Source organism: Ursus americanus, chromosome 1 (genome assembly GCF_024610735.1).
Source record: "Ursus americanus isolate L20-20 chromosome 1, mUrsAme1.1.p, whole genome shotgun sequence".
Lineage (NCBI taxonomy): Eukaryota > Metazoa > Chordata > Mammalia > Carnivora > Ursidae > Ursus > Ursus americanus.
In genome coordinates this window covers 74,529,523-74,552,485 of record NC_142127.1, presented here as the reverse complement: position 1 = coordinate 74,552,485, position 22,963 = coordinate 74,529,523, and the positions used below count along the sequence as shown (strand labels likewise).

At 37.2% G+C, this 22,963-nt stretch overlaps 1 protein-coding gene across 13 annotated transcripts in view; it reads left to right on the top strand.

Moving 5' to 3' along the window:
• HYCC2 (hyccin PI4KA lipid kinase complex subunit 2) overlaps positions 1-22,963 on the top strand; it is an 83,993-nt gene that overhangs the window by 43,794 nt on the left and 17,236 nt on the right. For all 13 annotated transcript variants that reach the window (XM_045806461.2, XM_087862493.1, XM_087862490.1 and 10 more), the window contains 5 exons: positions 1,666-1,746; positions 3,335-3,450; positions 14,184-14,279; positions 17,197-17,313; positions 21,685-21,772. In XM_045806461.2, the coding sequence (XP_045662417.1) occupies positions 1,666-1,746; positions 3,335-3,450; positions 14,184-14,279; positions 17,197-17,313; positions 21,685-21,772 (498 nt within the window). The remainder of the gene's footprint in view (positions 1-1,665; positions 1,747-3,334; positions 3,451-14,183; positions 14,280-17,196; positions 17,314-21,684; positions 21,773-22,963) is intronic.

Below are 22,963 nucleotides of genomic sequence, written 5' to 3'. Positions count from 1 at the left end.
GTTTGTGTTTTGTTGACGATAGTTGTTTTTATTGTTGTTTCTTCCTTTTGTGCTGTGTAACTACTCAGTCTCTCTCTAAGCTTCCTTCTAGGTCTACTGAGGGGGGGCAGCCTTCTTTCTCTGGGTTTTATGCTAGTTATATATACTAATATGAGTTGTAAAAGAAACAGACTAAAATGAGGCAGTGGAGAAAAGGAGTGATGCCAGAGGAGCATTTCACCCCTCTATTTGCTAGCATCTATAGTCAGATTTTTACTAATACTTGTAGAACACTGGTGGTGCCAGAGACTGTAGAACGTAAGGACACCATTGTCCTTTTCATTGAGAGATAAAATGCCTTTTTTTTTTTTTTAAGATTTTATTTATTTGAGAGAGAGAGAGAGAGAGAGAGAGAGGAGGGAGAATGGCAGGCAGAGGGGGAAGCAGGCTCCCTGCTGAGCAAGGAGCCTGATGCGGGACTTGATCCCAGGACCCTGCGAACATGACCTGAGCCAAAGGCAGACACTTAACTGACTGAGCCACCCAGGGATCCCAGATAAAATGATTTTAAAAGAAAACACGAGAATTTTCTTACAGTTCAATAGAAGTTACCTAAATATGAACTTAATCACAGGGACTAATATTCATTATGTTAATATGTAACTTAATTCAGGTCATTAGTCTTTTGCTAAATAATTGTGACAGTTTCTTTTAGTCGAGATTCATCCTGTGTTAAAATATTGTGTTTTTCTTACTAATAAGTGTATTTCTTGGCTAAAACATATAATCTGTTTTGACTCAGATCTAATCACTTGTAATCTCCCTGTCCTGTCTGTATATTTAACATGAAAATTGGTTTGTCTGCCTGCTTCATGTCTTTGCTGTCACATTGCATTTGATTTAGCTGTAGTATTGTGCTCCATATCTCTCAAAGGGTAACTCAACTACTAAACTGTGCAAATTTGGTTAGAAAAGATACACTAGGGTAGAAATATTCTTTTTTTTTTTTTAAGGTTTTATTTATTTGTCAGAGAGAGAGTAGGCACAAATGGGAGCAGCAGGCAGAAGGAGAAGCAGCCTCCCCGATGAGCAAGGAGCCTGATGTGGGACCTGATTATGACCTGAGCCGAAGGCAGACGCTTAACTGACTGAGCCACCCAGGCACCCCAAGCCTGAATATTTTTATACTAGGTTTGATGAAGAGTGGAAAGTTGTGGGAAAGTATGATAGGACTTAAAGGGAATGAGCTAAGGGTAAAATTGGGAGAAAATAAGGCCTATTTGTTTGGATTCCTCTTAAAGTTTCTCGGTTTTCAGAGAAAAGGATATAAAAGTCTTTCTTCTGGGGGATACCTCTTAAATGAGGGTTTTTTTTTTTTTAAGATTTTATTTATTTATTTGAGACAGAGAGGACAAGGGTGGAAGGGCAATGGGAGAGGGAGAAGCAGGCTGCCCGCTGAGCTGGGAGCCGGATGCAGGGCTCAATACCAGGACCCTGGGATCTGTGACTGAGCCAAAGGCAGATGCTTAACCAACTGAGCCACCCAGGCATCCTTATTCTTTATATATTACTATTTCTAAAAGTTTTCCTCAGTTGCCAATGATATATTTGGTAAATTAAGAAAAATTATTTCTTACAATATAGTCCTTTGATTATTTATCTTTATATATTATTTTTTAACTATAGGAAATTGCTGATAAAGATGGAAACAATAAAGTTCTATCTTTTACTATCCCTTCCTTATCCAAGCCTTCAATATACCATGAGGTAAGTAAGATTAGAAAGGTAGAATTATTTAAGATTATATTGAGTAAGAGATGAAAGTTAGTTTCTTACCAGAGATAAATGCTCCTAAGACATCTTTATTGATTGCTTCTTAAAAGTAGATGCTTGTAACTAGTGATGTAAAGCTAAGTTCTTACCAAGAGAGGCAGAAAATAATGGAAAATTTTCCTCTAGTTCTTGTTTCTTTCTTTCTTTCTTATTTCTCCACCACTATCATTTTCAGTCTTTTTTTATTAGTCTTTTATGAATTCTTAAAAATATTCTTTCATTTTTTTAAAGTCTTCCAGAATTAGAAATTTGTGTTAGATTAACTTTTTATTATTTTTAAGGAAAATGTCTACTTAGAAGGATTTTAACACTGTAATTCTTTCAATTTAAAGAAGTCTATAATTGATGCATTGTAGCTATTCATTAACATTATGCTTCTGGGTTTTGCTTATATTTATTTGGTTGAAGAATGTGAGAACACTAATAATCATATAGGTGGAAGACTCCTGTTGAACCGAAATCTCGGATATAACGATATATGTGTATATTTAAGGATATATGTTATGAATCAAGTTTCTCGTCTATAGTGACCTTTAGTAGTATAAGGTGTAAGGAAAGCATTTAAAGAAACTTTACTGGTAGTCGAAAAATTATATTCCATTTTCATATTAACAGACAATATCCAGTTGTCTCAGAGCTCCATGCAGCTATTTATTTTCTTAATTAATTCCCCTGGGACTTCGTTTTGTATTGGAAATAGAATGCCTCCGATAGAATGGGCTCGTTTTAGCATAGAATATTTCTGAGTAATAGATTTTAATTAAGTTCTGTGTATCATGTTATGTAATAAAATGGAGGATAATGAAACATGAATGGATGCTTCTAACTTCAGAAACATGAAATCAGCTATGTCACTATTAAAGAAACATTTGATCATAGTCTTCATTATTGTTTGTGCTACGTAACTCTCTATACCTTTCTTTTTTAAGTTTTTATTTTAATTCCAGCTAATTAGCATACAATGTTATTAATTTGAGGTGTACAGTATAGTGACTCAACAATTCCATACTCCATCTAGTGCTCATCATGACAAGTGTACTCCTTAATCCCCATCACCCATTTAACCTATGCACCTTTCTTTTTCATTATAGAATGGGATTAATTAGAGTATCCACCTACCTGAAGTTAGACGAACTGCAAAATTCAAATGTTCAGTCTCAAAACTGCTGTGTGTTCTGGGGTACAAACAAATTAAGATTGATGTATTTGAAAAAATAAAAAATAATGAAAGTGGTGCATTTGTAACCTTTAGTCTTTCCAGCAACTTTTCTTATTCTGTGTCCTAAATATGGATTCTTTCTGTAATCTTTCAAAAAATAAAGCAGTATATTTTCAGTTTTATGTATTAAATATAATTTCCAAAAAAAGCTATGGAATGTATGTAATTGAAAAATGGAAAGGGTTTTGAACGAGAAGAATGGCCTTAATGTGAAAACAAAATTAAATATCCTTATATGATACAAATTTTTACTTCATTTTAGAGATACTGTGTCTCTAAAAGATACTTTATCTTTTTTTGTAGCCCTCAACAATCGGATCCATGGCTTTGACAGAAGGGGCATTGTGTCAGCATGATCTCATCAGGGTTGTTTATAGTGATCTTCATCCTCAAAGGGAAACATTCACTGCACAAAACCGGTAATGGTCAAAACTGTAAAGAGTAATAATTATTAATTTGTGCTTAATTGTTAACTATAATTGCTTTGGTTCAAGTTTAATGAGAGAAGAGGCAAAAGGTTTAAGATGTCATACTAGTGAAATACATTATAGTGGTTAAATACCTGTCCATCTAACGCGTGGTACTGTGTGTAAGTCATCTTGTAATGTAAAAACTGAAAGTGTGGGCATAAAGTCAGCCAAGCCAAGGTTTGTGTTCCAGTGCTACAACTTAGAAGCTTACCCTCTCAGGCAGTTTATCTACTCTCTACACTTTGCTTTCTTCATTGCAGAATGGATTAATGAGAGTACCTACCTTCCTGAAGTTAGATAAACTGCAAAGTTTGAATGCTGTGGTCCCCAAGACTGCCCTCACATCTGACACCAACTGCAAGTTTGGCGTAACCACTGTTAGGTTTGATAACTTGCTAGAAGGACTCAGAACTCCCTGAATGAAAGCCGTTAGATTCAGAGTTAAGGTTTATTACGAGGAAGGGATACAGATTACAATCAGCCAAAGGGAGAGATGGATAGGGTAGAATATGGAGGGTTCCAAATGCAAAGCTTCTGTTGTCTTCATCCATGGAGTCAGGAGGCATTACCCTTTCAGCATCAGTGTGTGACAGTATGCAGAGAGTCAGGTTCAGTGTCCAGAGTTTTCACTGGGCTCCATTATTGTAGGTATGACTGATTGATTGATTGCTCACAAGGTTGATCTCAACCTCCCAGTTAGTTGAGGCTGTGTGACCCAAAACCCCACCCTAAATCACATGGTGGTTGTTTGTTTATTTCTTTCTCTCTTTCTTTCAAAGATTTATTTATTTATTTTAGAGAGAGAGAGAAAGCACACTAGCAGGGGGAGGGGCAGAAGGAGAGAGAGAGAGACTCCTCAAGCAGACTCTTTGCTGAGTACTGGGCTCAATCCTGGGACCTGAGATCATGACCTGAGCCGAAATCAAGAGCTGACCACTCAACCACTCAACTGACTGAGCCACCCAGGCTCCCCGTGGTGGTTGTTTCTAGTGTGGCCAGTCTCCACCCTAAACAAAGACACTTCTGTCAGGTATGATACAGGTTACTTCTAGAGCAGGGTCAGAGGCCAGACTTCTTTGGGCGCGGGGTCAAAGGCCAGACTTCTTTACTACATAGACCATGTCCTGGCCTTTGGCCTAGGCTCTTTTAAACAAAAACGATCATGTTTACCTGGGCATCTACTTTCAGTATAGCATTTATATGACAGCCACAGAGACCAATATGATCATTATGAATATGCCCAACATTTGAAGAGCCAGTGTAAGTTAGGAATAGAAACAATTAATTTGTTTTATAAAGCCACTCTATACATATTCATATTTTTTGTACCATTTTGATTGTTTTCTACCCCAACCTACCCCATCATCTACTACTAATTGTACCTTGTGAAAAACTTGAGCAGAAATACTGATCGTAGAAATTAGCTGTTGATTAACTAGATCGAGTTTTTCCCTCAAGCCAGTCATTTTCCTAGCATTCATCCTAAGGAGGCTTTAACTCAATTTACCAGTACATCAGTATGAGTATTATAACCTTATCAACCATGCCAGCATATCACAGAATGGCAGTAGGTGTGACCTGAAAAATGCGTCAAAGATACTGGCATATTACTAGAGTCTTACTGAGTCATTAACTATTATTGCAGTTCATTATCATCTCATTGTTACCAAAATGTCTCCTAGAACAATGCCACTCAGGTTTGCAGGCTTCTGTTTGACTTCATCAGGTTTAAAAGCAGGAGTGGCCTCACCAACAAATGGTTTCACCCTTTTAATAAAATCTAGTGGAGGGGCGCCTGGGTAGATCAGTCGGTTAAGCGTCTGCCTTTGGCTCAGGTCATGATCCTAGTGTCCTGGGATCGAGCCCCACATTGGGGTCCCTGCTCAGTAGGGAGTCTGCTTCTTCCTCCTCCTGCTCTGTGCTCTTGCTTGCTCTCTTGCTCTCTCCATCTCAAATAAATAAAAATAAAATCTTTTTTTATAAAAAAAGATTTAATTTATTTATTTAAGAGATAACACAAGTGAGGGGAGGGGCAGAGGGACAAGCAGATTCCCCGCTGAGCAGGGAGCCTGACTTGGGGCTCGATCCCAGGACCCAAGATCATGACCTGAGCCGAAGGCAGACGCTTAACCGACTGAGCCACCCAGGCGCGCCAAGAACTAGTGAGCTCTTGACCATTAGGTGATGCATCTGCACTCAGTGTCAACCGCAGTTTTGCCAGATGGGATGAAGGTACCACTCACCCCATCAGGCTCTTGGGAATTAAAGATACAGTTACAATTTCTTGCTTAGAAATCCTCTCCTTCTGGCACCTGCGGTTACAGCCCCAGTCCTAGACCAGTGCTTTAGATCGGAAAAGAAAAGCTGAGTTGTGGGGAAGAAAGATGTATAGTTATACCATCGTGTTAGGAAGAATTGCGTAGTCTTACCAGCATTGTCTACCTACCTCTTCCCACATCCCCAGAAAAGCAGAGAAATCTGTCTAGTGGTGACTGTCGTGTGTAAACCTGCCCTTCGTGCTTCATTCCCGCCCCCTTTTCCCTGTCCCATTTTAGATTAGAGATGTTTCAGTTGCTTGTTCCACTTCTCTGTCATACCATTATGCTGAGGATATCTCCTTCCCCATTGTTAGGCCTTATAAGCTGTGAAGTGTGTTCCTTGCTGTGAAAAAATGTGACTCAGCAGTCCAAATTGGTGCAATATCTTCTGTTCTGGTCCTTTTATAGTACCCTGAACGTTTGACCTACCATCAGATAGGCAAAGTTTAGTGCAGAATAAATGTCTGTTCCTGTCAGGACCCATTTGTAGCCTCCAGGGGCTTACTGGCATCAGTCCAGCTGTGTAGGGCCTTGCCCCAGAGTAATCCGTCCTGTAGCCATCTGCAATCTGTGTCTCTCTTGTTGGCATGAAACAGTTCTTACCAGCATTTTTTTACCTCAGGGTGTAAAAAGTATATGTATAAATTCAGCTCATCTCTGCATCGCTGCAGAACCGCCATGTCCCCTCATTTTGTGGACACAGATGGTTACTTCAAACAAGCACACTGGGATATCTACTTACTGATACCAGTTGCCTTCTGATTCCCCTGATAGGTATAGACATAATCCTACTTTAATGTACTCCTCAAATACCCATGGTGATTTCCATATTGTTATTCCCCCTGCCCTTTAATAGGCCAGTTTTCCCTTGCCCTCCTGTGGGACCATATGTTCAGGCCATTGGCCACTACCCATGGGCTGGTAACAACTCATTGTGGTAAACATGCAGTTAAGTCCACCTACCAGTCTGATTTGTTGAAACCTTCTTCAGAGTGGCAACCTTCCAATTAGGATGTAGTCTATTCATTTTAGAACTGCCATCCATAAATCAGACAGCTCTTTGTTGGTCAATGTGTGACCATCACTCTGTGTCCAGGTGGCAGTAGAATCTAGCAACTTGTCAGGTAGTGCCAAAGTTCACCCTAGGGAAAATAGAGGCTCTCTGTTGATGAGTACTCTGAGCACCTCTTTGCATTCCCTGGTAGCACTTCTCTGCATATACCATTTCCATTTTATTATGGAATTCTTCTGGCACTGCCTTTGTTTTTCTCACATCACCCAATATGTTATGGGTATTTCAAATTTCAGGATTATTTTATGTTTCTTTGTTACCAGCCCCCGTCTGAAACAAAGCTGTCAGGTATGACATGGGTTACTTCCCAGAAGTTGAGGGCAAAGGCCAGACCCCTCTTTGGGCAAGGCCAAATCCTGTACCGCATATTAACATACATGGTTATTGTGAGGAATAAATGAAGCGATGTCTGAAACATGCTTAGCACAGTGCCTGGTACATAGTAAATGTTAGTGATACTATTAGTATTGCATAATATGTTTATAGTAAAATAGTACTCTTATCTTGTTGGTTTTAATATCAGAGTTATGGAAGGAATATAGAATCAAGCACATTTCCATGGTCATTGACCTTTGATCAGTGCTTCAGTCTGGAATTCTGATTCTTCTTATGCGTCTTTCCAGTATTACGCGTGTGATAGAAAATGCATTGGCTTTCCTTGCATTCTAACATATCGTTTTGAAATTCAGCTTTAGTGATCATCCCCTATTAGCCAGCAGGCTACTATATAACACTTGGAGAAGGCCTTATCCCAACTTAAAGTAACAGCTTAATTTTTTTTCTATGTAGTTACGTTGGTTTACGCAAATCATTTCACAATATAAAATTTATATTAAAAGAGTGGTTCAGGGGCACTTGGGTAGCTCAGTCAGTTAAGTGTCTGCCTTCGGCTCAGGTTGTGATCTCAGGGTCCTGGGATTGAGCTCCCTGCTCAGTGGGGTGTCTGCTTCTCCCTCTGCCTGCTGCTCCCTCTGCTGTACTCTCTCTCTCTCCCTCCCCCCCGCCTCTCCTTCCCTCTGTACCTCCCCTCTTCTCTCCCCGCCGCCTTGTGCTCTGTCTCTGTCATCAATAATCTTTAAAAAAAAAAAAAAAAAGAGTGGTTCATAGGAGTGCCTGGGTGCCTCGGTTGAGCATCTGACTCTTGATTTTGGGTCAGGACATGATGTCAGGGTCCTGGGATCGAGCCCTGTGTTGGGCTCCACATTGAACAGGGAGTCTGCTTGAGGATTCTCTCTCTTTCCCTCTCCCTCTACTCTTCCCGCCTCCTCCCCCCACCCCCCGCGCTCGCATGTTCTCTTATCTCTTTCTCAAATAAAATAAATATTTTTTAAAAAAAGAAGAGTGGTTCATAGTACAGTCTGCAGACTGGTTTGCATAAAAATCACCTGGTTCCCTGGTTCCCTTTTTGTTTTCTAATTTTCATTTTTAAAAGTGTAACATTATATACTTATAAATTTTAAATAGAACAGAATATAAGTAGATGAAAATAGATGGGAGTACAAAGAGAAAAGTATGTGTCCTCTTCCCTCTAACCACCATTTCCACTGTCAGTAAACAGTTAGCTGTTTTGTTGTGTGTTCTTTCAGAAAATTTTACTGCATGCAAAAGCATATACTCAATCTTAAACATATGCAGGCCCATACACACTGGATTCTGTAACTTTTTTCCATTTAAGAATAAGTCTTAGACTTCTCTAACAGCATATAGAGGTCTCCAAATTCTTTTTTAATGACTATTTAGTATTTCGTTCTATGTATGTACCATCTCTTTTTAGCCAGTGTTAAAGATCTGTAGATCTTTAGCTAGTCTTTAGATCAACTAAATTTTAGGTTGTTTCACTTTTTTGCTAATATAAACAATATTGCAAGGAACTCAGTTTGTTTTACTAATTTTTTGTATATATATTTGCACGGGAGCACCAAAGTTATCCATAAGATAAACTCCTAGCAATGAAATTGCTGAGCTAAAGAATATCTCCTTTTTCACTTTGAGTAAGTATTTCCAAATTGCCCTCCCCTTAACATCTACACCTACTGAATCTCTTACCAGTAGTTTGAGAAGGCCTATTTCCTCATACTAACCCCCAGTATTGGTATTTTCAAATTTTTTAGTCTTTGCCAATCTGATCTTTAAAAATTGATGTTACATTGTTTTACTTGACGTTTCCTTAATTATGGCTGGGGATAAACACCTTTAGTACATTAATTCACTAGTTATTTTTCCTGACCTGTGAAATGCGTATTCATGTCCTGTGTCCATTTTTCATATTGAACTATATATTTTTTCCTAGTGATTTGCAAGAGTTTTTAAAATATTAAGAAAACTGCGCTGTATTTTACACCTTGCACAATTTTAGTTAATTATTGGCTTTTAAAATTATTATTATTTTCTTAAAGATTTTATTCATCTTCTCAAGAGCGAGAGAGTGTGCGTGCGGAGGTGTGTGCGCGCAGAAGCAGGGGTGGAAGAGGCAGAGGGAGAAGCAGACTCCCTGCTGGACAGGGAGCCCTATGCAGGACTCAGTCCCAGGATCCTGGAATCATGACCTGAGCCAAAGGCAGATGCTTAACTGACTGAGCCATCCAGGCGCCCCTCAAATTATTTTTAATTGAGATATAATTCACATGCCATAAAATTCACCCCCTATCATATAGTGTACAATACAGTGATTTCTAGTATATTTATAAGATTGTGCACTACCACTGTTTAATTCCAGGACATTTTCTTTCTTTTTTTTTTTTTTTTTTAAATTTTATTTATTTATTCATTCGACAGAGATAGAGACAGCCAGTGAGAGAGGGAACACAAGCAGGGGGAGTGGGAGAGGAAGAAGCAGGCTCATAGCGGAGGAGCCTGATGTGGGACTCGATCCCATAACGCCGGGATCACGCCCTGAGCCGAAGGCAGACGCTTAACCGCTGTGCCACTCAGGCGCCCCTAATTCCAGGACATTTTCATCACACCAAAAAGAAACTCCCCTTTCCTACCCTCCAGCCCCTGGCCACCTATCTTACTTTTCTGTCTGTAGAATTCTGTCTGTTCTAGACTTTTCGTGTAAATGGAATTATACAATATATAGCTTTTTGTGTCTGACTTCTTAGCACATTTTCAGGATTCATTTATGTGGTACTGTGTAGCACTACTTCTTTTGTATGACTGAATAATATTCCATTATAGTTAGGTCATATGAGAATTCAATGCTTAATTTTCTGAGGAACTGTCATAATGTTTTCTAGAGTAAGTGTACCATTATACATTCCCACAAGCAGTATCCATCTTTCTGAGTACAGCCATCGTACTGGTTGTGAAATGTGGTATCTCACTGTGCTACTGTTTGTCTTTGCTGTATGTTTTAGTTTTTGTCAACTATTCACATATGCACATGCAGATATATGTTTTCAGATTTAAGCATGCATTCGTTCTATACACTTTATGAAGAAAAACTGCGATCTCCAGCTCTTTCCCTCCCCCCTTCCATTTCCCCTTTCCCACATATTATAACAACTTTTAACCAGTGGTTCTCAACCAGGGCATTTCTGCCTTCAGCAAACATTTGGCAATATCCTGAGATTTGTTTGATTGTCACAATTAGGTGTGGGAGGGAGGGCTGCTATAGGCATCTCATGTGTAGAGGTCAGGGATGCTGCTTATCCTGCAATGCTGGGCCAGATCCCCCACAACACTTATCTAGCCCAAAATGCCAATGGTGCTAAGGTTGAGAAATCTTGCTTTTAACTAACTCTTTTAATGTTTACTTCCACATCTTTGAGGAACTTGCTGCTTCTTAATTTTTCAGTCTTGGGCATTATCTAACAAGTTATCCCTACGAAAGATAAAGATTTAGCTCATTATTTCTCTCATTCTCCTGTCCTCTCAGTGTAGCTCTGTTGTAACTGTGGGGAACTCATTTTTCAAATTTGTTATTACTATGAATGACCATGGTTCATTTGAAGCTTCCCTTGTTTGCCTGAGGTTCGTGATTAAAGGATTACTTTTCCTTTCCTGAATATCTTTTTGATTTACTTGGAGTTCATAATTGTCCTTTTTTCCTTTATTATTTGCTTTATACTTTAACTTCTGTAAATTCTCTGTCAGTTGTCTAAATCTCCTTGTAAGTCTTCATTCATATCAATTTCATTTTCCTACGAAACGGGTTCCTGGAGCCTTTTGACTTTTACTCCAGTCTGGACTGTATTGTCCTCTTTACCTGGTATACACTTTACTATCTTGGGCTTTCCCTTCACTCTTATCCTGGGGTTCCCTTTGTCTTTTTCCTGCATGGATCTGTTTCCTGTACCTATAGCCTCGTTCTTTTTTACTAGTATTCTGAAATTCCACTGTGGTATTTCTTGGTATAGGCTTATTTCCTCCATTGTGCTGGGCACTAGGTGGACCTTTTTGATTGAGAAACTCATGTCCTTTAGAATGGAAAATTTTCTTGAATTGTTTCTGTTAATTCAGCCTCTCCATTTTATCTGGTCTTTTATTATTTGTCTGTCTTTTATTTATTTGGTCTTTTACTATCTGTCTTCTGGTTGTTTTATAATTTGGATGTTGGAACTCTTGGGGTGGTCCTCTTTTCTCTCCCATCTGTCGTATCTTTTTCCTTTTGCTTTACTTTCTGTGGTATTTTCTCAACTTCATCCACCAGTCTTTTTCTTGAGTTCCTAATTTCTGCTGTTATATTTTATATATCTAGCTTTTCTGGTTTTCTAAGTGTTCTTTTAAAATAGATCCTGGTTGGGTTTTTTTTTTTTTCCCCTAGAAACAACATCTCTTATATTTTTGAGACTATTAATGATAATTTACTCTGTTTAAAGTTTTTTTTTTTTTTAAGATTTTATTTATTTGACAGAGAGAGAGAGAGAGCACAGCAGGGGGAGCAGCAGGCAGAGGGAGAAGGAGAAGCAGGCTTGCCCTGAGCAGGGAGCCCAACGTGGGGCTCGACCCCAGCATCCTGGGATCATGTCCTGAGCTGAAGGCAGACACTTAATGACTGAGCCACCCAGGCTCCCCTGTTTAAAGTTTTTTTTTTCCTTTGTATATTTTGTGTTTCCTCCAAATTGTGCCCCCCCTTTTTATATTTCTTTATTTTGATTTCATTTTCATGTTAGTGGAGTTCCTCAGATGTCTGATAATCCTCCCCACCCCCTTATACTAAGGAAGACAAAGGAAAGGAAATAAAATATGAACAGCTCTGACTTTGTGAGTAGGGCTAGTTGACTATGAACTTCACTGAACCATTCAGTTGGAGAACCTCCCAAATCTGTACCTCTTAAGTCTTTCTTCTTAGGGTGGTCAAATTCCCTAGAGAAAACTCTTCTGGTCTCTCAACTAGAGGGCTGGCCTAGCATTCTGGTGGCCAAGAAGGGAAGAAAAGCTTCGAGTTTCAATGTCCAGTAAGAAATACTTAATTTTCCTGTTTTCAGTATGGTATCCCTCCCCTAACCCTCACTCCAAACCACAGTTGTGCTTGGTGGTTCTCAAGTAGAAATCTCTTATCCTTTAAAAAAATAAATCTTCAATAAACCTTACAGCATAAGAAGGAGAAGGGATCTGAAGATGTGACTGCTTCCAAGTCACAATCAGTTAACTTTTTATTTAACTTTCAACTTTCAACTCAGTTTTTAACTTTCTATTTTGAAATAATTTCAGACTTATAAAAAATGTTTCAAAAGTAGTTTCCATATACTCTACCACCTACGGGAAGGTTTTTAGAAGAACAGCTTTCCTGGGTCATGCCCTCATAGATTCTAATTGGGTCAGTCTGGGTTGAGGCTCAGGAATATATTATTCCAAAATGCCCTTAAGTAACAGTAACGTGCATCCAGGTTAAGGAACCACTTCCTTAGAGACTGTATAGATTAAGAAATTTTTACTCAGAGGCACCTGGGTGGCTCAGTCGGTTAAGCATATGCCTTGGGCTCAGGTCATGATCTCAGGGTCCTGGGATCAAGCCCCACATCAGGCTCCCTGCTCAGTGGGGAGTCTAATTCTTCCTCTCCCCTCTACCCCTTCCCTCTGCTTGTGTGCACTCACTCTTGCTCTCCCTCTCTCTCTCAAATAAATAAATCCTAAAAAAAAAAAAAAAAAATCCCTGGTTTAAAAAAAGAAAGAAAGAATAGAAATCTTTACTCATTAGGGGTGCCTGAGTGGCTCAGCCATTAAGCGTCTGCCTTCAGTTTGCGTCATAATCCCAGGGTCCTGGGATTGAGCCCCGCATCGGGCTCCCTGCTTGTGTTCCCTCTCTCGCTGGCTCTCTCTCTGTCAAATAAATAAATAAAATCTTAAAAAAAAAAAAAATCTTTACTCATTAAATAAAATCATTTATTCATTCAATAAAAATTTATTGAGCAATTATAATTATTAGACACTGTGCTGGACACTAGAAATAAAGATGATAAGCTAAATGAGTAAAATTGCTTTTATTAAATAGGTAAGACAGAGGTAAAGACAAGGAATTATGATTCCCTTGGATAAATGCTATATTAGAGCTATACAACAAAGGGAACTCTTTCCTTCAGCCAGGAAAATTAAGAACGGTTTTATGTCTAAGTTAAAAATTTGAGCCAGCACTTGAAACCTAAGCCTGAATGGCCCAAGTGAAAAAGTATGTTCTAGTAAGAAAGGGCAGCCTCCAAAAAAGCAAGAAGTTATGAAAAGTTATGATATTCATGGAGTGGTCAGAAGATCGATGTAGTGTGGTGTATGTAATAGGCAGTGGAGGGAAGTAAGGTTGGAGAGGTAGGTTGAGGGTGGATTTTATTTATTTTTTTAAAGATTTATTTATTTATTTTTGGAGCACAGGGAAAAGGGACAAGGGAGAGAGAACGTCAAGCAGACTCCCCGCTGAACACGGAGCCTGATGTGGGGCTCAAGTTCAGGATCCCAAGACCGTGACCCAAGCCAAAATCAAGTGTTGGATGCCCAACCAACTGAACCATCCAGGCACCCAAAGGGTGGATTTTTAAGGCCTTTTATGCCTTGATGAGTTTGGATTTTATCATTTAGTCAATGGGAACAGTGGGTTAATGTAATAGGGAGTCATCTGTTCAAGCACAATGTTTTATTTTTTGGATGAAGAAAATATAGATGGTAGCAAGGGATGTGACCTTTAATAAGGAAAATGGAAACAGGGAAATCATTGAGCAGGATATCACAGCAATCTGATTGAGAAAGCAGGAAGGTCACTATTAACATACATTCTTGCTATAACTACCCAACAAAAAAAATCATAGTCTTTAGTAGAAATAATTGTTTGTAACCCTTTTCCTTTGTTTTATTTTTTCTAGGTTTGAAGTCCTGAGTTTTCTCATGTTGTGTTATAATTCTGCTATTGTGTATATGCCTGCTTCATCTTACCAGTCTCTTTGTCGGATGGGCTCCAGGTGAGAAGAATAATTATCATTAGCTTTCATATTCATTTATTTGACAAATATTTATTGAGCACATATTCTGTGGCTAGGTGCTGTTCTAATTTGTGGCGATATAGCAGTAAACAAAACTCAGGAAGCTTACATTCCTGTAGGAATCCATACCATCCCTCATGTATCATGACTTTTGAAAATATTTCAGCATTAAAGAAGTATTTTCTAGCTGAACATCAAGATAAGCCAAGATGTCATAAGTTAGGGTGGTTTAGTGATACACCTAATCACTGTCTGTATGCCAGGTTTTAGAAATCACTTCGAGAGCTTTGAATAAATAGTCCTATATGTGGAGAAAGTCTAAAGGAATGTGAATTTTTTCATTTATATATTTTACAAATAACTGTGCTTTGGATAAGATTAACAGAAGTGCCACTTATCTGTATGTCTCATTTGTATTTGTGTATTCTAGTCTTTACTAAATCAGAATTTCTAATAATTTGGACAGAGCTGAGCTGAAATTTAAATGTCCATTATAGAAAAAAAATTCAAGTAATATAAATCAGTTTGGAGCCAGAGTAGCTTTTGCATCACAGAATTTCAATTATAGAAGGAACTCTGAGTTCTTCCTGTCCAACTGATACTGACTTGAGGAAACTGAGCCCCTCAAAAAAGGTTAAATGCTGTATTAGTTTTCTGTTGCCTCATAACAAATTGCCACATACCACGAACTTAGCAGCTCAAATAGCACGCGTGTATTATTTCCACAGTTTCTGTGGGTGAGGAGTCTAGGCATGCGTTAGCTGGGTCCTGTGCTTAGGGTGTTAGAAAGCTGTGGTTAAGATGTTGGCTAGAGGTACAGTTTTATCTGAGGCTCAGTTAAGGTATTATACACTTTTGTTGGCAGAATTTAGTTGTTCTAGTTAGAGGACTGAGGGCTTTAGTTTCTTGTTGGCTGTCTGCTGAAAGCCAGCTTCAGCTCTTTGTCTCCCCAACATAGGCAGCCTACAGCATGGTAGCTTGCTTCTTTAAAGCAGAGAAAGAGTGAGAGACTCCAGCAAGACCTGCAGTACAGTCTTCATATAATCATGTACATGTAGTCATGGAAATCGCATTATCTTTGCCTTATTCTGTTGGTTGGAAGCAAATCACAGGTCCCACCCACACTCACTAGTAGGGGATATACAGGATATGAATACCAGGACAGAGAGATCATAGGGATTCATGGCCCCCCCAAGAGACTGTCCACCCACAAATTCTTTGTTCAAGTTCATGCTATTGTGTTCCTGGGAAGAGAGTATGGTCCTATTTATAACAAAACTGTTTTGCTAATTGGGGAAAGGCCAATCTAAATTAGCTATAAGTTTGATTTTATAGATTCTCTTAAAATAGCTATATTATTTTCACTTGCCTTTAATAACATGATTAATGACTAAGAAAATTCTTGTCTCTAACCTGGTTACTGTTAACAAGAGAGTACACTATTTAAGCACTTATTGCCTATCTACAGATAAGTCTATAAGTGACTATTGTTGATTCATTAAAACAAAACCTGCCAAATCTCTAATTTTTGTGGCACTACATGACTTTTTTGAAAATAGATTTTCATAATAGCAAAAATGATGATAGAGTTTAGTCATCCTCACACTTTTGTTCATATATCCCCTAAAGAATTTTAAAATCTATAAAGCTCTCACACATTATAAGTTCACATTAAAATTTTTCATTTTATCTTAAATAGTTGCAAATGGTATGATTTCTAGTATGTAAATATTGACATAATAAAATAATTGTTAGGTTAGTATTTTAATTGTGTATAATGTAAATACTGACCGTCATCCATATGAAGAATAGATGAACAGGCTTTTATAGTCTGATATTATATTATTTTTCTCCTTGAAATTGATCTTCCCTACCACTTTACTCACATAATTTTAACCTAATGTCAAATTATGCTTACAAGTCTTTTTTTTTTCTTTTTAAGTTGTAGGTTTTATTTTGTATTTTTGGGGTTTTTTGTGGGTATTTTGTTTGGTTTGGTTTGGTTGGTGTTGTTTTTAAGTAGACTCTGCATCCAACATGGGGCTTGAACTCACAATCCCTAGATCAAGAGTCGCGTGGTCTACTGACTGAGCCAGCCAGATGTCCCTATGCTTACAAGTCTTTTTTTTGATCTCTTAGTTGTCTATCTCTGCTACAAAAGTATATATGTAAATTGAGATTTTAAAAAAAATTTCCAGAGATCATAGTGCACTAAACACTGAAAAATTTCTTTTGGACTCACTTACCATTACAATTATTCTTAACAAATTAATTGATTAAAATAATTTAGGTGCATTACAACTTTTGATAGTTTCAACATAACTTTTCCAGAAGCATCTCTTAATGAGATGAAGACAGAATTGTTCTGGCACTTTAATATAAAAATGGCCTCACAGGGACGCCTGGCTGGCTCAGTCGGTAGAGCGTGCAACTCTTGATCTTGGGGTTGTGAGTTCAAGCACTGTGTTGGGTATAGAGATTGTATAAAAATAAAATCTTAAAAAAAAATGGCCTCATAGACATCAGGTATTTTGAAATGTCCTTTTATTTGTTCTGAGATTTCTGTATCTCCCACTAATTCATCCTGATAAAATTTGGGACGTGTAAAAGTTATACATTTCTTTTCTAAAGAGGGGGAAAGATGACAGATACAGCTATTGAGAAAAGTTGTTGCTTTTATTGATATAGTTCTTTAGAGTGTATGCTTTGTGAGGGCACAGATTTTATTTTTATCTTTTTGTCTGTTCATAACTGTATGCCTAGGCCCAGGACAGTGACTGGCACATAGGCAGGTACTCAATATATGAGGAATGAATAACTGAATAAATGAATTTATGAAAGGAAAAATGTTTAACGAATCAGGAAATCACACTTGGTAAATGCCGTATTTTCCTAGGGTTTGTGTGAGTGGGTTTCCACGGCAACACGAAAAACACTGGAAAGAACTCTGTGGTCGAATAGTATTGGATCCCCAATTCATGGTGCAACTTCTCACAGGGATTTATTATGCCATGTAAGTAGATAGACTATGAAACTGAGTGAATTCTTATAACGCTTGGAAACTTATTATTTCTCTTTTTTCCTTATTAGTTGCACAACACTGAATCTTTTGTTCCATGATGGACCCATTATCTTCTTTTTCTAATATTAATTCCTTTTAATATTTTTTTAAATGAATATACACTTGTTATTTAAAAGCAGTATAATAGGGGCGCCTGGGTGGTTAAGCATATGCCTTCGGCTCAGGGTGTGATACCGGCATTCTGGGATCGAGCCCTGCATCAGGCTACTTCACTGGGAGCCTGCTTCTTCCTCTCCCACTCCCCCTGCTTGTGTTCTCTCTCTCGCTGGCTGTCTCTCTCTCTCTGTCAAATGAATAAATAAAACCTTTAAAAAATAAAAATAAAAAAAAATAAAAGCAGGGGCACCTGGGTGGCGCAGTCGTTAAGCGTCTGCCTTCGGCTCAGGGCGTGACCCCGGTGTTATAGGATCGAGCCCCACATCAGGCTCCTCCGCTATGATCCTGCTTCTTCCTCTCCCACTCCCTCTGCTTGTGTTTCCTCTCTCGCTGGCTGTCTCTATCTCTGTCAAATAAATAAATAAAATCTTTTAAAAACATTAAAAAAATAAAAGCAGTATAATAATGATTAAAGACAATTTTGAATTGAGGTACAATTGACATATAAGATTGTGTTAATTTTAGGTGTACAACATAATGATTAGATATATTTATATTGTGAAATGATCACCACAGTAAGTTTAGTTAACCTCCATCACTACATACAGTTAATGAATTTTTTTCTTGTTCTGTGAACTTTTTAAAATCTGCTCTCTTAGCAACTTTCAAAAATACAATACAGTATGGTTAACTCTAGTCATCATATACAGTATATTACATTGCCAGACTTATTTATCTTACAACTAGAAGTTTTTACCTTTTCACCACTTTCACTCTTTATACCACCCCCCCCCCCCACCTCTAGTAGCCACCAGTCTGTTTTGTGTATCTGTGAATTTGGGGTTTTTTCCTTTCAGATTTCACATGAGTGAGCTGTAATAGTATTTGTCTTTCTGTCTGACTTACTTTACTTAGCATAATGCCCTCAAGATCTGTCCATGTTGTTGCAATTGGCAGGATTTCTTTCCTTTTTCATGGCTGAATAATATTCATGTATGTGTGTACACTATATTTTCTTTACCCATTCATCTGTCAGTGAACACTTATATTGTTTCCATGTCTTGGTTATTGTAAATAATGCTGAAGTGAATGGAGTGCAGATATCTTTTTGAGTTAGTGATTTTGTTTCCTTTGGATATATACCAGAAATGGAATTGCTAGATCATATGGTAGTTTTATTTTTAGTTTTTTGACGGACCTCTATACTGTTTGCCATGCTGTCTGTACCAATTTACATTTTCACCAATAGTGCACAGGATTTGCTCTCTCCACATCTTCAGCAACACTTATTTCTTGTCTTTTTGATAAAAGCCATTATTCCAGGTATGAGATATCTCATTGTGGTTTTGCTTTGCATTTCCCTGTTGATTAGTGATGCCAAGTACTTTTTCATGTACTTGTTGGCCATCTGTCTGTGTTCTTTGGAAAATGTCTATTCAGGTCCTCTGCCCATTTTTTAATCGGATTATTTGTTTTTTAAATGTTGTATAAGTTCTTTATATATTTTGGATATTAACCCATTATTGGCTATATTGCAAATACCTTCTCCCATTTAGTAGATGCTTGTCGTTTTGTTGGTGGTTTCCTTTGCTGTACAAAAAGCTTTTTATTTTGGTGTTGTCTCAGTAGTGTTTTTTTGCTTTTGTTTCCCTTGCCTGAGGAGACATATCTAAAAAAATGTTGCTAAGGCTGATGTGTGAGAAATTACTGCCTCTGTTTCTTCTAGGAGTTTTATGGTTTCAGTTCTCACATTTAGGTTTTTAATCCATGTTAGGTTGATTTTTGTGTATGATGCAAGATAGGGGTCCAAGTTTCATTCTTCTGCATGTAGCTGTTCAGTTTTCCCAACACCATTTATTGAAGAGACTCTCCTTTCCCAGTTGTATAATGTTGGCTCCTTTGTTGTAAGTTAATTGACCATGCATGTGTGGGCTTATTTCTTGGCTTTCTTCTGTTCCATCTGATCTATGTGTGTTTTATATGCCAATACTATACTGTTTTGATTACTATAGCTTTGTAATATAGTTTGAAATCAGGAAGTGTGATGCCTCCAGCTGTGTTCTTTTTTTTTCTTTTTCTTTTTTCTTTTTTTTTTAAGATTTTATTTGTTTATTTGACAGAGAGACAGCAAGAGAGGGAACACAAGCAGGGGGAGTGGGAGAGGGAGAAGCAGGCTTCCTGCTGAGCGGGGAGCCCGATGCGGGGCTCAGTCATGACCTGAGCCAAAGGCAAGACACTTAATGACTAAGCCACCCAGGCGCCCCATGTGTTCTTTTTTCTTAAGATTATTTTCACTATTCAGGGTCTTACGTTGTTCCATACAAATTTTAGGATTATTTCTATTTCTGTGAAAAATACCATTGGAATTTCGATGGGGATTACAGTGAATCTGTGTATTGCTTTGGGTATTATGGACACTTTAACAATATTAATTCTTCCAATCCATGAGTACACCATATCTTTCTATTTATTTGTTTGTTTTTCTATTTCTTTCATCAGTGTCTTTATGAAGGTGTTGTACAGTATTTGGTCTTTCATCTTCTTATTTAAATTTATTCCTAGGTATTATCTTAATGCAATTGTGAATGGAATTTTTTTCTTAATTTCTCTTTCTGATAGTTCATTATTAGTGTATAGAAATGCAACAGATTTTTGTATATTGATTTTTCTGTCCTACAACTTTACTGTATTTATTAGTTCTAACAGTTTTTAGTGACATTGTTAGGGTTTTCTATAAATATCATGTTATCTGCAAATAGAGACAGTTTTACTCTTTCTGTTCCAATTTTGGATGCCTTTTCTTTTTTCTTTTTTTTTTCCTTTCCTTTCCTTTCCTTTCCTTTCCTTTCTTTTTGCCTAATTGCTGTGGCTAGAATGTCTAGTACTGTGTTGAATTTTTAAAAGTGGGAGAGTAGGCATCCTTGTCTTGTTCCTGATCTTAGAGAAAAAGCTTTCAGCTTTTCACCATTGAGTTTGATGCTAGCTGTAGGCTTGTCATATATGGCCTTTATTATGTCAAGGTATGTCCCCTCTACACCCAGTTCGTTGAGTTTTTATCATGAATAGATGTTGGATTTTGTCAAATGCTCTTTTTTTTTGCATCTATTTAGATGATCATATGCTTTTTATCCTTTATAATTATTAATATGGTGTTTCACATTGATTGAATTGCAAATTTTGAACCATACTTGCATCCAAGGATAAATCCCACTTGATCATGGTGTATAATCCTTTTAAAGTATTGTTGAATTTGGTTTGCTAATATTTTGTTGAGGATTTTTGCATCTATGTTCATCAGTGATATCGGCCTATAATTTTATTTTCTTGTAGTGTTCTTGTCTGGTTTTGGTATCAGGATAATGCTGGCCTTGTAAAATGAATATGGAGGTATTCCCTCCTCTTCTATTGTTTGGAAGAGTTTGAGAAGGATTGGTATTAATTCTTCTGTAAATGTTTGGTAGAATTCACCTGTGAAGCCTTCTAGTCTTCTGGACTTCTGTTTGTTGGCAGGTTTTTGATTAGTGCTTCAATTTCCTTACCAGTAATAGGTCTATTCAGATTTTCTGTTTCTTCGTGATTCAGTCCTGGTAGGTTGTATGTTTCTAGGAAGTTATCCTTCTTCTGTGTTGTCCAGTCTGTTGGTGTATAATTGTTCATAGCCCTTTTAGTACTTTTAAGTAGCCAAATATAACTAGTCAATAAATTGGAGTCTGGAAATTGGTCTGGCTTTCTTTCTGGAAAACTGTCTCTCTACGTAGTTCATAACCCAAGTTTTCATTAATGCATTTAAATAGATTACCCTAAATATCAACACATGATAAAAACTAATTTGTGAAGAGACATCTGTAAGCTATTTTAAACATTAGTATTTGAAATCTTCATTTTGTCTTTTGTGTGTTTTTTTTTTTTTTTAAGTATGCTCCACGCTCAGGGTGGAGCCCAGTATGGGGCTTGAACCCATGACCCTGAGATCAAGACCTGAGCTGAGATCAAGAGTCAGACACTTAACTGACTGAGCCACCCAGGTCCCACTCTTCATTTTGTTCTTGTAAACAAAAGTAGGATAGTTTAGAAATGAAATGATGTAAAAATTAATATGAAAATCTTGTTTTAGAACCAAAATAGTAGGACTTGAAACAATAAAAACATTATTGTTAAAGATTAGAAATATTTGTTTAAGATAATAAATAGTGTGCTTCTCCACAGGTATAATGGGCAGTGGGACCTTGGCCAAGAAGTCCTTGATGACATTATTTATAGAGCTCAGCTAGAACTCTTTTCTCAACCACTATTGGTAAGTTATTATATTTATTCTTTATTAAACATACTTGTGCCTGAAAGGGGCATTAGTGAGTGAAAGTATTCAGTATGGAATATATGAGGCAATCTAAATCATTGAGGGAGAAAGGTTTATTCCATAACAATTAGTTAACTGTTGGAGAGAAAACAAAATTGATTTAGATCCTCTACTACCACATATCAAAATAAAGTTCAGGTAAATTAAAGAATTAAATGTTTTGAAATCCTTTAAGAAAAGAAAGAGGAAAAGGTTAGAAACGTTTACTCAGATTTCTAGAGATGGAAGGATTTTCTAAGCTTAAGTGATGGGACAAGTCACTAAAAAAAGGTTGGGCTCTTTTTTTTGACCACATGAGCATCTAAATTCTAAACCTCCAGTTTTTTTTTTTTTTTTAAACAAAACTAATATGTATTGCACAAATGGAGAAAAAGATTCTCCACAGGCAAGACAAGAAAGCCAATTAATATTTTGTTCTATATAAAAAGATTTCATACTCTTCCACAAAATAAACATATTTCTAAAAAATAAATATATATCTAAAAAATCTTTCCGTTACCAGTAACAGTATAACACAACTCTGAACATCCCTTTGTAGAAGCAGTTCAGTAATGTGTGTTTGTTTTCTTTAAACTGGCATCCCATGTCTAGCAACACATCCCAGAAAACTTCGATTTTTTAAAAATGTATTATATAAGCACATTAGTGTTATTTCTAATTGCAGAGGAATCAAAACAAAAGGTGTTTCACAACAGAATGATAAAGTTTATGTTTACGTGATGAAAATATATATTCAAAAATTTATACTAAAGAAAAATTCTTGCTTGTGTTAAGTGGCTAGAGTACAACTATTTTTTAATCTGGACAAGACAGAAGCAACATACAAAATGCTAATGGTTGTCTAGGTGGTTCAACTGTGTACAGTTTTTCTTTGCAATTTTTGTGTTTTCTAAGCTTTTTGTAGTGTTATAATGGTATTTTAAGAATATTTATTTTTTTTACTTGTAACACTTTAAGAGTACAATTTTTTAACCAAGTTTATTTGACAGATACATATCATATTGTAGATTTTAATTACTATTATATTAGTTTACAATTTTTTTTAAGATTTACTCATTTTTCAGAGATAGAGGTAGCACAAGCAGGAGGGTCAAAGGACGAGGAAGATGGATTCTCAGTCACACTCTG